This window comes from Electrophorus electricus, chromosome 5, assembly GCF_041902795.1.
Source record: "Electrophorus electricus isolate QZ-2024a chromosome 5, ASM4190279v1, whole genome shotgun sequence".
Lineage (NCBI taxonomy): Eukaryota > Metazoa > Chordata > Actinopteri > Gymnotiformes > Gymnotidae > Electrophorus > Electrophorus electricus.
The window spans coordinates 8,527,822-8,539,995 of NC_137501.1; the positions used below are offsets into that span (position 1 = coordinate 8,527,822).

The following is a 12,174-nucleotide window of genomic DNA, read 5'->3' on the forward strand; positions in this document are numbered from 1 at the left end:
TCTTCAAGGCATAGCTCTGGGAATTTTTTTTTAAAGTGGCTTTTTCTTGTCATCTAAGCTTGTAATTAAGCTGAACTAGACCATCAGTGTGCTTCTCTGGAGAACTTTAAGTTTTGCGTTCTTTGGGATTTGAAGCTGTCCTGCTCTGAGTGCTGAGTTCTTTAGACACACATGCGTTTGTGTGTTTGCCTGCTTTATAGTTTTAGCCCTTCAAACAGATAAACCATGTATCTTAATTAGTGGCTGGAGGTGGGGATTCCAAACCAGTGCTCTAATCCTCAGCCATTGGGTCCTGGATATTACTGCAAACACACACAATAACTCCTTCTAAAACTTAAAAAAAAACAAAAAACAAAAAAAAAAACTTTTCTTTTCCTGTCACATTAGATTAGGTTGTAGCTGCCTTCGGTTAAAGTGTGTGTGTGTGTGGGTGTTATTATTTACTTTAACTAAGAGTACACACGTTGCCCTGCTGTGCTTTAAGTGCTAGCTCAAGCATTTGTGAAGCCCAGGAACAGGATCATTCTGATGTACAAGTGATTGGCCACTTGACTGATAAACACACTCTTTGCCTACACTTGGATATATTTAAAGACTTGCCCCAAGGGAACCATTTATGGCTAATATGTCTGGGCATGGCAGTGATAATGCCAGAAATAGGCTTTACAGTGCTTCTGATTCTGCTTTGCATGACCATGGCTATGATTAAGTTGTTTTCTCCTCATGGCTCAAATGGATGTGTATATTTAGCTGACTCAAGTTGGGGTCGAGTCCACTTTGTGAAGCCCATCCACTTCACTTCAAAGGTTTAAGGCAGCCTTGTGTGCACGCTGACCTTGGTGTGGAAGAGCTTCAAGGTTGACGCAGGTCTGCGTTCTCCAACAAGTAGATGTCGGCCGACTCGGGTACCACTAGTGCGTGTTCCTCCAACGAGTCAGGTAGCGTATTGTATTTTTTGAAGGTATTGGGATGTTTTGTTGCTTTAAAAAAGAAGCCGTTATGATTTAAGGCCACAGTAGTGCCTTTCTTATAGAGGCGCTTTGCTGCACAGTTTTTATTCAGTAGACTGGTGGTTTGCTAGCCACCTTGATTAGTGGGAAGAACAGCAAGATGTAATGAATTTCAGGCTTTAGACCTAATACTTTGCTATGTCCTGAGATTTGGCATCTGCTCAAAAATTGTCTCGCCTTGCTTAGAGTCAACACGCTTATGCTGTAGTAATTGTTAGGGCTTTTGAGCTTAAAGAACCTTCTAGGGCTTCAGTGGAGAGGAGGTAATTCAGGGCAGAATAAGGAGAGAAGAAAGGCACAATGGAGGGGGAGAAACTCTCCTTTGCTTCTGGTACCTCAGTTTTCTCTTTTTCACTTGTCGGGATAATTATCACTTTGAAGCTGGATTTGGAAGGAGGTCAGTGCAGGGGGAGTGGGGATTGGGGACGAGGGGTGTTTCGCATGGTTGCTGTGGTGATAAAAGCATGGTTGTTACTCCGGAGCTCTGGCCTGGGTCGGGCCTCGACTGCCAAAGAAAGGTTAACATAAACGCACAGGTGTGCGTGCCCCCCCCCCCCTCTCGATTTTTGAAGTTCTTCGGCCCCTGCTCCCTTGGACAAGGGGGAGATGGTTTTAATGAAGTCCAGCTGCCCGTTTTCACAGCCGAGCGGCTGCCGGTCAGTCCGTGCCTGCCTCGCTTTCATAAACAATGGAAGGGTAGCGTCTGACGCGGAGGAAAGGGCGGTGTTTATATGTAAACATCAAACATGCTCTTTCCACCACTGAAACAATGATGCAAGCTATAAAATCAGTGATAGAAGATTTCCAGGCAAACCTTTTTCACAGTGGCCACAAACGAAAAAGGCTTTTCAGCAAGTAGCTGAGAATAATTAAGAAGTAGCATTGATGTGGTAAAATGTGTCGTAATGATGTAATTGTGGTTTTGGATGCCACATACCAGTGGCCCTTTTGGATGTCCATCCGTATTTGTATTTCCTCTGGGCTTATGATTGCTCTGATCACAAGTCCTTTGGGCTTTGTGTCATTCACTCGGAACACCTGGAACGTCCATGCTCCGTGCCAATAACGGACCTGCAGTGCCACCCCCGTGCAAGAACTAGAAGATGAAACAGAACGGTTGCATTTTTTGTAAGTGAGGAGCTCTCAAACCTCTCCCACCCTGTCCAGGGGTTTTCACTTTATTCCCAGCCATCTCAGCCTCCATGTCGGGATAGCTGAAATAGCTGGTCATGCTACTTTGCTCACGTAAGTGTTTATACCTTGACATCTTGACAGTGCGAAGTGCAATTATCCAGCCCAGGAGGCCCGTGTTCTTTGAAGATTGACATGGAGAAATGTGCTCCCCAGAGACTTGCAGAGCAACTTGATCCCTGGTGAAGTCTCATCTGAATTAACTACAGGGCTTGATATGCCCGTGTGAGTTCTGATGTGGGTGCAGTGCTGCTGACTTGTAGCCAATCTGGGAGGAGGGACAGGAAAATCAGGGTGTTTCACTTACATAAAGGACATTGTATATACACCGTACATTGCTTTCAGATGATTTTTACCCACGGGCTCTTTCAAGTCTGACATTTCAGCTTTGCTGCCTAAGGCGGTGAATCATGAGGAAAGTTTTATGGAGAGACAGTGATTGTAAAGTACTTGTTCAACGTATTCAAATTTTTTTGTAGTGACATTCTTCTTTGAGTCACGTAAAAAACAAAGTACAGACGTTGCAAAACCTGCCCCAATTTAGACAACACAAATCTGGGTGGGGGTGTGCGTGCTTTTAATTTTCTACTCAGCCTCTCTCATGAGCACGCCAGCAGTAGCAGCCCTGCGTGACGAACAAGCTATGACAGTGAAGAGCCAAAAGAAACTATTGCAAGAATGCCTCTGCCTCTGTATTCGCACATAAATTTCCCTAGTGCTTCTTTGAGAGAATTGCACCCCTGGCATGCGAGTATCCACTGTGCTCGTGCACTCATGATTCGTGAAGCAGTACAATCCCCCATCCCCCCCCACTCTTCTCCTACACACCGCTGCACGATTCTTGCACCTGCCAGGGCGGGTTTGTCTGGTGATCCCACCACTATCCCACCAGCTCGCCTTCAGCTCTCTGGAGACATGGCCTGTGCTAGGGGCCCCCGCTAGCATACTTCCACCTCGATGTACCATCCTAGCACACCAGCGTCACGTGGTGATTATCTCAGCGTCATGCTTTGCTGCACTCAGGCTGGAATGAATTTGGTCTCCCACAGACCACCATCTACTTTATCAAAATAAACATTTAATTTTAGTAGTATGTCAAGATGCCATTACTTAGATTTTAGTCTTTGTTTTATATAAAATTGACAAATTAGAAGAATTTTTTTTACTGTCTTCCTTTGCTTTTCGTAGATGTCTGTAATAATGTTGGAATAGTTGAGCACCTGGTCCCTGACCAGAAGCAGCACCCACTGACAGTCTGAGGCATTCTGTGACATCCACTCACTGAGGCTCCTGCGATAGAAGGGAACGGGGTATCCTGGGACAGAACTGCGAACCTTCTCATAGTCAAGTCTGAACTCAGCCACTGTTGCTCTTTTGTGAGAGAGGTGTTGTTCATGTAGGTGTGTTCGGGGTGTGACCTTGCATTTGCAGAGATTCACAAAGTTTCCAGCAGTGACTTGGGTTGTACAGGTGATGATCAGTCTGAATCTTCTAAACAATGAGCACACCTTCAGCATTGGTCGAGTCCAACTTTCTGCTTTGCCCTTAATGTTGGTCTAGTAGGCTCTTGTCTGGTTCTTGTACCGGGAGTGGGTGGCGGGGGTTTGTTGGCTGAAGACTGCCGAAGTGTGTGCCGATCTGTCCAGCCTGGATGCATCATTTCCTGATATAGGACCGAGATCATGTCACTGTCATCCGAGCAGCTTGGCTAATCCTGGCAGTGACACATAAGGGATTGCTTTAGGTAGGTTTGTGGACAGACTGCACCTACCTGTTGCAGAACAGGAGGAATTATAGAATGAAAAAGAAAGGTAGGTACATGTTGCTCTGTGTGTGGGATTTAAAAGAATGCCATATTGTAAATCGTTACAGCCTGTGATTTGTCTAATTTGGTTTAATGCAAAGGGGTGAATAGGGCCTTTTCAGTCATCTTTTTTAGACTAGAAAGGATTACTAGTTTTAAATCCCCACAGACATACATTGTAACTAAGTTCAGGGCTAGACTTAAAATGGGTCCAGATTAAATGTCCAGAAAACCCAGCCTTCATAGTTTAACTTTTTTTATGTAACAGATTTTGTATTTCTGGAAGACCTTAGTTTTAAAATAATCATCAGTTTTGAGTTGAAAATACCACATGACATTTTGTAGTTCTCATATTCAAAGTTAGATCTTTCAGTATAAAGTTCCCTCTCTTTCTACCTTCCAAAGCCCTGCACTGGCAGGTTATTTTACATTAATAAATTCACCTTTAAACTCTAAGTTAATAAAGTAATGAAATTTATTTGTGTTGCAAGATTTTTCTTTAACTTGCATTCTAGCTTAGACCCTGTTATTATGATTATTTTCATGATTCCTGTAAACTTGTTGGAGAGTGACAGTTGCATTTTAAAGCGCTCTCTCTCTCTCTCCTCCACCCCTTCCCCCCAACACCACAGCCAGCTCAACACTTCTGAGTCATGGAGTGTGAGACCCTGGAGATTTCTGGTCAGTTTTTACTGCGGAGCATCTGGTGTATTGCATGGCTGCCTGACCACGCCGTTCCTTATCCTGCAGCCCACTGCCTGAATGGGGCATGTTTGGCAGAAAGTAGAAGTGTGTTGGGGCACAAAGAGTGGTGGGGGTTGTCAAGGGGGTGTCATGCAACCCCCCACCCCCCCAACATATGGAAACCAGTGCTTCTGATGTGTTTCAAGGACACGTCTTGGTTCGTAAAGCTGCAGGGTGTAGCTCACACAATTTTGCTCTTTGTCATTACATCATCTCTGTGCTTTTTTCTAAATTATTTTATTTTATTTTTCAAAATGTTTTAATTATTTTATTTTTTTTGCTGGTAACAGTTTTTTTGCCTGATCTTTGCATGTTGTGTGCATTGTCCACATTTGACACTTGAGGACCACCTTCCGGTACTTTTTAAAAACTGTTAGGTACAGGCAGTATTTCTCCGAAGTGTTCTTTAGAGAACATGATCTCATGGCCTCCCTCTGCTCCTTCTGCTCCCTGTTCTTCCTTCGGGAATGTATGAGGCAGACCATGCTACGAGCTCAACCTCTATCTGCCCCGCACATTTCTGCGTCGCCACCGCAGTTTAAGCAGTCCTGCCGAGCCACTGCTCCGTTCCTCGTCATCCACATTTCCAGTTACCCATGGACTTTGGCAGTTGAGTGGATGGTCGTGATCAGCATCAGGCGGTTGGAGAGCTTCATGCAGCTCCCAGATTGGTTGGATTCATGTCAGCCTCACTCCCCTTGTTTATTTTCACAAGTGAGATAAAATAGCTGTTGAGTTGGCTTGGAACGGAAAGCTAGTTGCCCCACATCTTGGAGTGTGTATTTTACCTCATTATTTTCAAAGTTCAACACATTTATTTGCAGTTGCCGGTTTAAAAAGCTGCCCTCTTTCATTGCTGAGCACTTAAAAGGCAAAGAAGGCTCTACTGTACTCACTTGTGAGGCTACCACTGACCAAGCTCCTCCATACATACGACGCTGGGTCTCTGTGTAAGCAAACACAGCATCAGAAAGGTGCTGAATGGAATTGTTTGTGTCTGCTAGATTGGACTGAAACGTTTCATGGTTCAAAGGTCATTAGTTTTGTAAAGAGGAACATTGATTTTTTTTTTTTGGGGGGGGGGGGGGGGGGTATAGATTTCTCCCTTGTCCATAAAAAAAAAATGTTCCATTAAAAAATTAATTCAACATATTTATCTTTTTTTGACCTTCAGAAATACATTTTGAAAACAAAAATAAATGAGGATACTAAATAAGAAGAATTGGGAATAGTGGCAGCTGTGTTTGGATGGTGTGAGTGTTTTACACAAAGCAGCATTAATAACAAAAAACATCAGAAGAACTTTGACAGGTGTTTACACATAACAAGTGTTTGTGCTTAAACGTGTGCCTTATCAGTGTTGTGCTTTGACTCAGATTTGTTCCCTGAGTTCTGCCTTGATTTGCCTTGTGGTTAAACGTACATGCTGTAAAGGGTGAAGGGCCCACTCTTTTCTTAAAAACAACAGACTAAAAGCATGCCAAGTACTGACACTGATTCTGTTCCAACGTGTAAAAGCATTGTGAGACTTTGGCCTCATCTGCTAATGGCAACTGAAGTGAGCTCGGCATGATCTTTTACCCCCTTGCTTTTTGTGTGTGTGTGTGTGTGTGTCCTGTTGGCAGGTTGCATGCTACACTGGATTTGCTGCATGGCCTTTGCATGATCCCGTTCTGCACCTGCGTGGGCTTAAGAGTGTCCTGCTGCAGCCATGTCCCAGACCGCGCATCTTAATGGAAACAACGCAGGTAATGCCCCTTCCCCCTCAAAACAGTACCTTCATCTTCTGTTCCGCAGTGCTGGATGGAGACCTAAAACACATACGGTTCATCACACAGCCTCTGTAACTAAAAAGGAGTTGTGCTGAGGGGTCAAACTCCAGGGGTATCTGTATGCCTTTATTATGATTCAGAATAGCCTCAACACTACATTTCAAAAAGGCTGTGTGTCAGTCACATGACCCAGTATAAACAGTGCTCTTTGCAGCACTGGTGCTTTTTGAGGGCAATCAAAACCAGCTTCTGAAGATCTTTTTAAAGGATTGTTGTTGTTGTTGTTGTTGTTGTTGTTTTATCTCACTGTTCCTTGATCCATTCCTTGGCGCCAGGAATCTTGAATGATTGGAATGTTGATTAAGTGGGTCGTTGCGAGAGGTAGATAAACTTGCTTGTGTGGCAAATTGATCACATTTGGGTGTCTTCCATGCGACAGTCAGGTGATGAACATATGATGATTAGTGAGTCAATAAATCAAATGCATGAAACAAACAAAAGCAGGTTTAATGCCATCACTCGCATTAAGCTTTGATACTTCGCTTCGCACTGCCGAGTGACAGGTCAGTGCCAAAGACCAGTGGAATAATTCATCCAGTGCTATTCTTGGAGACATGGTACAGCAATGCTAATAGTTTCGTAGCTCCAGACATGAGTATTGGAATTTCTTCACAGCAATAATGAATTCAATAATGAATACTGAACAGTGCTGCTGCCTGTGCTCTGTAAATGGTGGCAAAAGTAAGTCTTGTTCAGAACAGCACTGCGCAAAATGTAACAAACATTTAACAAATGATGATGTATTTTCAGCCCAGCACGGTCAGAATTAATTCTGGCTAGCCCACAAATGGGTTTAAGCAGGTTTGGACACTCCATGTATGAAGTTCATCTGCATGGAGCGCGTGCTTGAATGTGACAGAGGTGGGGTTTCTTGCAGTGTTGCGCTAAGTGCACGTTGGCCACTGTGCCCAGTCCTGTGCTCATACCTGCGCCTCCTAACATTCCACCACCCACTGCTCGCACGAAAGAAAAAACCAAGAGAAAGGACACCAGAAATATGTCATCTTGAGCCCAACCTCCTTTGACCTTTTGTACAAAGACTTGAGTGATTATTTGCATAGTACCCTATGCACAACACACATAGTACACCAAGTATGATGGGGTTTTTTTTTTGTTTTGCTCATATCCAGTTTACCAAAATATACATTTGCAATAGTGCATTTGTATGTGGATGAGCCACAGATATGATGGGTTGTCCTTATCATCTTTTTTAATAATAAAAAAAAACAACTCAATAGATACTGCTTTAGCGATGCCAACTGTGAATCTAACTAACTGAATCTTGAGTGTATACGAAAAGGAGAGTGAGTTGCTCACTTTATAGATTTTTCTATATCGCGTTCCTTTTTCTTGATTAAGAGGCTTGACCAGCATATTTGTATTGGCAGTGAGCTTTGAAGGCGCTTCAGCAGCAAACCAGTTTTCCACCATTTTTGCATGTAGCCAGTATGCACAGTTGTCATAGTTACAAACAGGCATTGTTTGTTTTGCTTTTAACATATGGCATTCACACAGTTTCATTTGTAGCCATTCTAGCCATCCGCAACCATTTATAGTCTCCTCCCGTTAGTTTCCCAACTGCTATGTCACAGCTAATGTTTCTAAGGCTATTTACCCTGATCTCAACCCCAAAGCCATCAAGTAAGGTCTAGTCATCATCCCAAACCTGGTCCACAGTGTCTGCCGCTGTCTCTTGGGTGTTTCCAGGCCATCGAATGTGCTACACTACACTTTTACTGCCAAGGCCTGTAAGTGCTTTAGTTGCTACCTTATGGTCAGCTCCATGCACAAGGGAACGGGGTAATGACTCACCCCTGCCACTGAGTGACATGTCTTACAAAAGCTTAGTGGACTTTTCACATCCTTGCTTTCCTGAATGTCTGGTTTGGCTCTTGTTGGTATTGGCCGGGCCGGCGCTGGTCCTGGAAGTGCTGTGATCCCACATCGTGTTTAAACACGATGGGCCGAACGTCCTCCCCCGCTGCGCACCACTTTTTTTGGTCCACTTCCTGCACCCCCGGTCCTATTCTTGGGTGACCGTGGCTGTGTCAGTTATTGTTGTGCAATACAGCCTGCTTGTTTGTTCCCGAGGTCTCAGGATTATGCGGATTCCCGTGGCAGTTAAACGTCGGCGGGGTGACGTGGTTTCCCTGGGCTGGGTCAGGAAATACCAGGCCAGCTGGAGGGAAAAAAGGGCCCCTGTATTGGTGTGTGTGTATGTGTGTGTGTGTGTGCGTGTGTGTGTGCGCGTGCACGTGGGCGTGTGCGTGTGTGTTTGTGTGTGTGTGTGTGCGTGTGTGTGTGTGTGTGTGTGTGTGTGTGTGTGTGTGTGCGCATGCGCGCGTGTGGGTGTGTGTGGGTGTGTGCGTGCGTGCTTGCCTGCCTGCCTCGGTGGTAACCGGCAACACCAGTGCTTCTCCAGAACTTGTCACTAAATGGAGTATTATATTCATTGCCGTGTGGATTCAGTGGTGGGTGAATAGGAGAGGGTGGTCTAACTGAATGCGCTTCTGTTCTGATTACTGTGGTATCATGCTGTGCAGAGCTCTTTAGCTTTTGGGAATAAATGGGAGTGCTTATGGCTAATAGGAATCAAAACTGTAGCACATTTTTCTTTTGAATACATTGTCTTATAGCCTTAGTTGGTGTTGGAAATTTGTAATCAGCAAATCTAACCCCCAGACTTTCAGGTGTCACTTTGCTGTTTGGTCTGAAGTTGGATTAGATAGATAAACAGATTAAACTATTTGTTTTATCCATGTTTTATTATATAGGTTGGTCAGTATAGATCCTTGAGTTTCATGTTTCTTTTATGTTTAAACTGCTTTGTTCTTGGTTTATTTCACATATTGAAAAGTTTAAAGAAAAGAAACCTGAGAGTTTGTTTTTCCACTGTGACATACCATCCTTTCTAACACTGTCCTGCACCAGCTACACAAATCAGAGGTGTCTGAATTATTTATGGACATGATCCGTTTTAAAGTGCAACAAGCATTGTGGTCTTTGTAGTCCATTTTAAACTGAAGCTTGGGGTTTGCTCAAATAAACTGCCGGTTGCTTTTCAGTTCAGAGGAAACTTCACATTCACTTCAGTTCATTGCTGATTTACAGAGGTAGTGTGGACTGATGGAATTTGGGATTGTGGCATTTTAAGTGTAAGGGAGTTTTTCTCTCAGGATCTTTTGATGTTTGTTTTTGAGGCCAGAAAGTTAAAAAGCAAAACTAGTAAGCTCTTTTCCTAATCTGTTCACATCATGATATTATTTAACTTGTCCCACATATCATGAGGGTCTTAGGTGTGAAGTGCCAAGTTCAAGAAGCCTCTTAAACAGTGTTTGCAGTTGTAAAATGAGCTGGCATGTGGTGATTTCTCCCACATCGTGAAAGAAACAGGTCTGTCTGTGCTTTGTTTTCATTGCAAACATTTGGCAGATTCCACTGCCCAAGGTGACATAGGAGCTCTTTGAGTCTTTGCTGTGTGTACCGGGGACTTGGTCTGCAGAGAAATAGCATTTTGGTCTGTAGTGTGAGAGAAGATCATTGTCAATAGAATTAAAAGTACCAGTTTCTGAACACAAAGAAACATGTAGTTCAGATGTACTCATGAGAGTGGCTATAGTTCAATACCTACAGTAGCATAGATTTATAGGTAAAAAAGGATCCAAGGTGTCTAGCTGCATTTCATTCCCATTCTTTAGACGTTTTCACTTGAGGCAGGCAAAACGGAGGCAGTGAAAGTGGCATGTGATAGGTGGAGGTTGCCTGCCAATGGCGAGCTGAGCTGAAGTGTTTCCCCTTATGGCAAAGGCTGAGTGTGTGCTCGGTAGTGTATCATCCTAGCCCTAGTCTGGCTCCACTGTGTCTCTTCCTGTTTCTGTGTGCTGTGCAAAGAAACGGAGAATGCAGTCTCGGACACTAAGGCTAACTCTTTATTTTTGTCTGTTTATTGCTCTCCACTAATGTTGCAGCTGGGCAGTTGTAACTACTCGCAGGTTCTAGCCAACACCAGTCACACCCTCCTACTTGGTAACAAAACCTTAAGGAAAACATAAGCATACCAGTGTGTTTGAATGGCTCCTACATAAACATGGTTTGCTCGTCCTGCAGTAAAGACTCTTCTCCAGTGACAGTAAAACATCTCAGACCTTGCTCAAAACTAGCAGGAATTTACCCAAACCATCTCCCCCCCCCCCCCCCCCACCTATGATTACACCTTAGGGCTTAACTAGGTTGAAGAAAAATCCTTTAAAGAGGTCAGGGCTCGGCATAGTCCCACTGGGTAGTTCCTGTTTTTGTGTGTCTCCTGCTGGAACTGTTTTGAGTTCTTGAGCTTGCTAACGGTATTGTCCTGATGTTGGTGTCCACCCACATGGGGCTGTCAGACCTCTTTAGGCTAAAAGGCCTCTAAATTTGTTCACAAACAACTCAATGATGACACAATCGTGCCGCTCGGTCTGGTGTGTTTGTTCATCCAGATGGAGCTATCTTCGGGGTCAGCTTTGTCTGAAAGCCTATTGGCTGAAATTGCTCCATTACTTGTACTTTAGCCAATGACCTTCAAACAGGCAGTTAGGCATATTCCTTGTCAAAGGAACTGTGCCTTTACTTGAAGCAACCTATTCAGGAAACTTCGACCAAGAATAAACAGGTGAGGATAAAATGACAAACGCATTTTAAATAAGCTGGTAAACAAGTACTGCCTTTTTTAATTTGGATTCTTGCACTGATTCATCATGTAAAATCCGAAGCAGCATAGATTCTGTGCATCCCCCCCCCCCCAATCTAAAATACTAAGGTGGTAGTTAAAATGTTTACCAGACATGCATGTGTTTTAAATTGCTGCTAGTGGTCATTCATTCGTTTTTATACTGACTGTATTTACATTTACTTTGTAAGATTCTACTGGTAGAAACTAAGGAAAGAAATTTGTTCGAACAATTTGTTCATTGAATTACTGTTTACATCTTGCATGTCCCAGAGGAGAGACTAAAAAGAGGTTCCTGTCTGTCAGTCGCCACTGGCTCGTGTAATTCGAGACCGGACAAGGCGACAACGGATTATTCTTGTCTCGCCTGTTCCTTTTATTGGCTCCAATTCTGGTGCTCCGTCTGTGTGGCAGGTCTGTATACGGTGAGGTCAGAGCTCATCTGCCCATGCTGCTGGTACTTTGTACCACACTGTCCTGTGTCAGTCTCTGGTGTTGTCATTGTAGTCACCTAACAAGCTAGGAGTGCAACACATGAACTGTAAAATGTTTCTTGTCTTGGGGGGCTAAACAGCCTTTGTGCCACGTAATTTAAAAATATTTAAAAGAAAATATAGGGTATTTGAGAGGATTGAAAGAAAACTGGATATAGGCTTTTAATGTGGTACAATTGATAAGAAAATTCACTACAAATGAATTGTATGAATTGTCTTTTTTTTAAATGTTTTTTTATTTTTTTGTGTATCTAGATGATTTTGTATTTGTTAGTGTGACAGAAAAAAAATGCCTGAAATGATGTCCTGAAAAATAGTTTCCCTGTTTGAGCAGTGGCTTTGAAGCATTTTAAAGAAATCTTTCACAATAAGCAGAGGCAGAAGGAAGAGTGAA

The 12,174-nt window shown here is 43.5% G+C and overlaps 1 protein-coding gene and 1 long non-coding RNA gene across 11 annotated transcripts in view; both read left to right on the forward strand.

Annotated features, from left to right (window-relative positions):
• The window catches only part of kank1a (KN motif and ankyrin repeat domains 1a), a 42,941-nt gene that overhangs the window by 19,219 nt on the left and 11,548 nt on the right, over positions 1-12,174 (forward strand). The window contains exons 1-3 of one of the 10 annotated variants that reach the window (XM_081714111.1): positions 676-938; positions 4,638-4,686; positions 6,375-6,497. The exons of 1 other annotated variant lie outside the window; for it this stretch is intronic. In XM_081714111.1, the coding sequence (XP_081570237.1) occupies positions 6,461-6,497 (37 nt within the window). In that variant the 5' untranslated portion in view covers positions 676-938; positions 4,638-4,686; positions 6,375-6,460. Of the gene's footprint in view, positions 1-662; positions 939-3,809; positions 4,013-4,637; positions 4,687-6,374; positions 6,498-12,174 lie in introns of those variants that run through there. 8 more of the 10 variants (XM_027029223.3, XM_081714112.1, XM_027029239.3 and 5 more) reach the window with 8 other exon arrangements.
• Positions 9,084-11,700, forward strand: LOC145657854 (uncharacterized). Its single transcript, XR_014123742.1, has 2 exons — positions 9,084-11,229; positions 11,560-11,700. It is a non-coding gene; the product is annotated as an uncharacterized LOC145657854 (long non-coding RNA).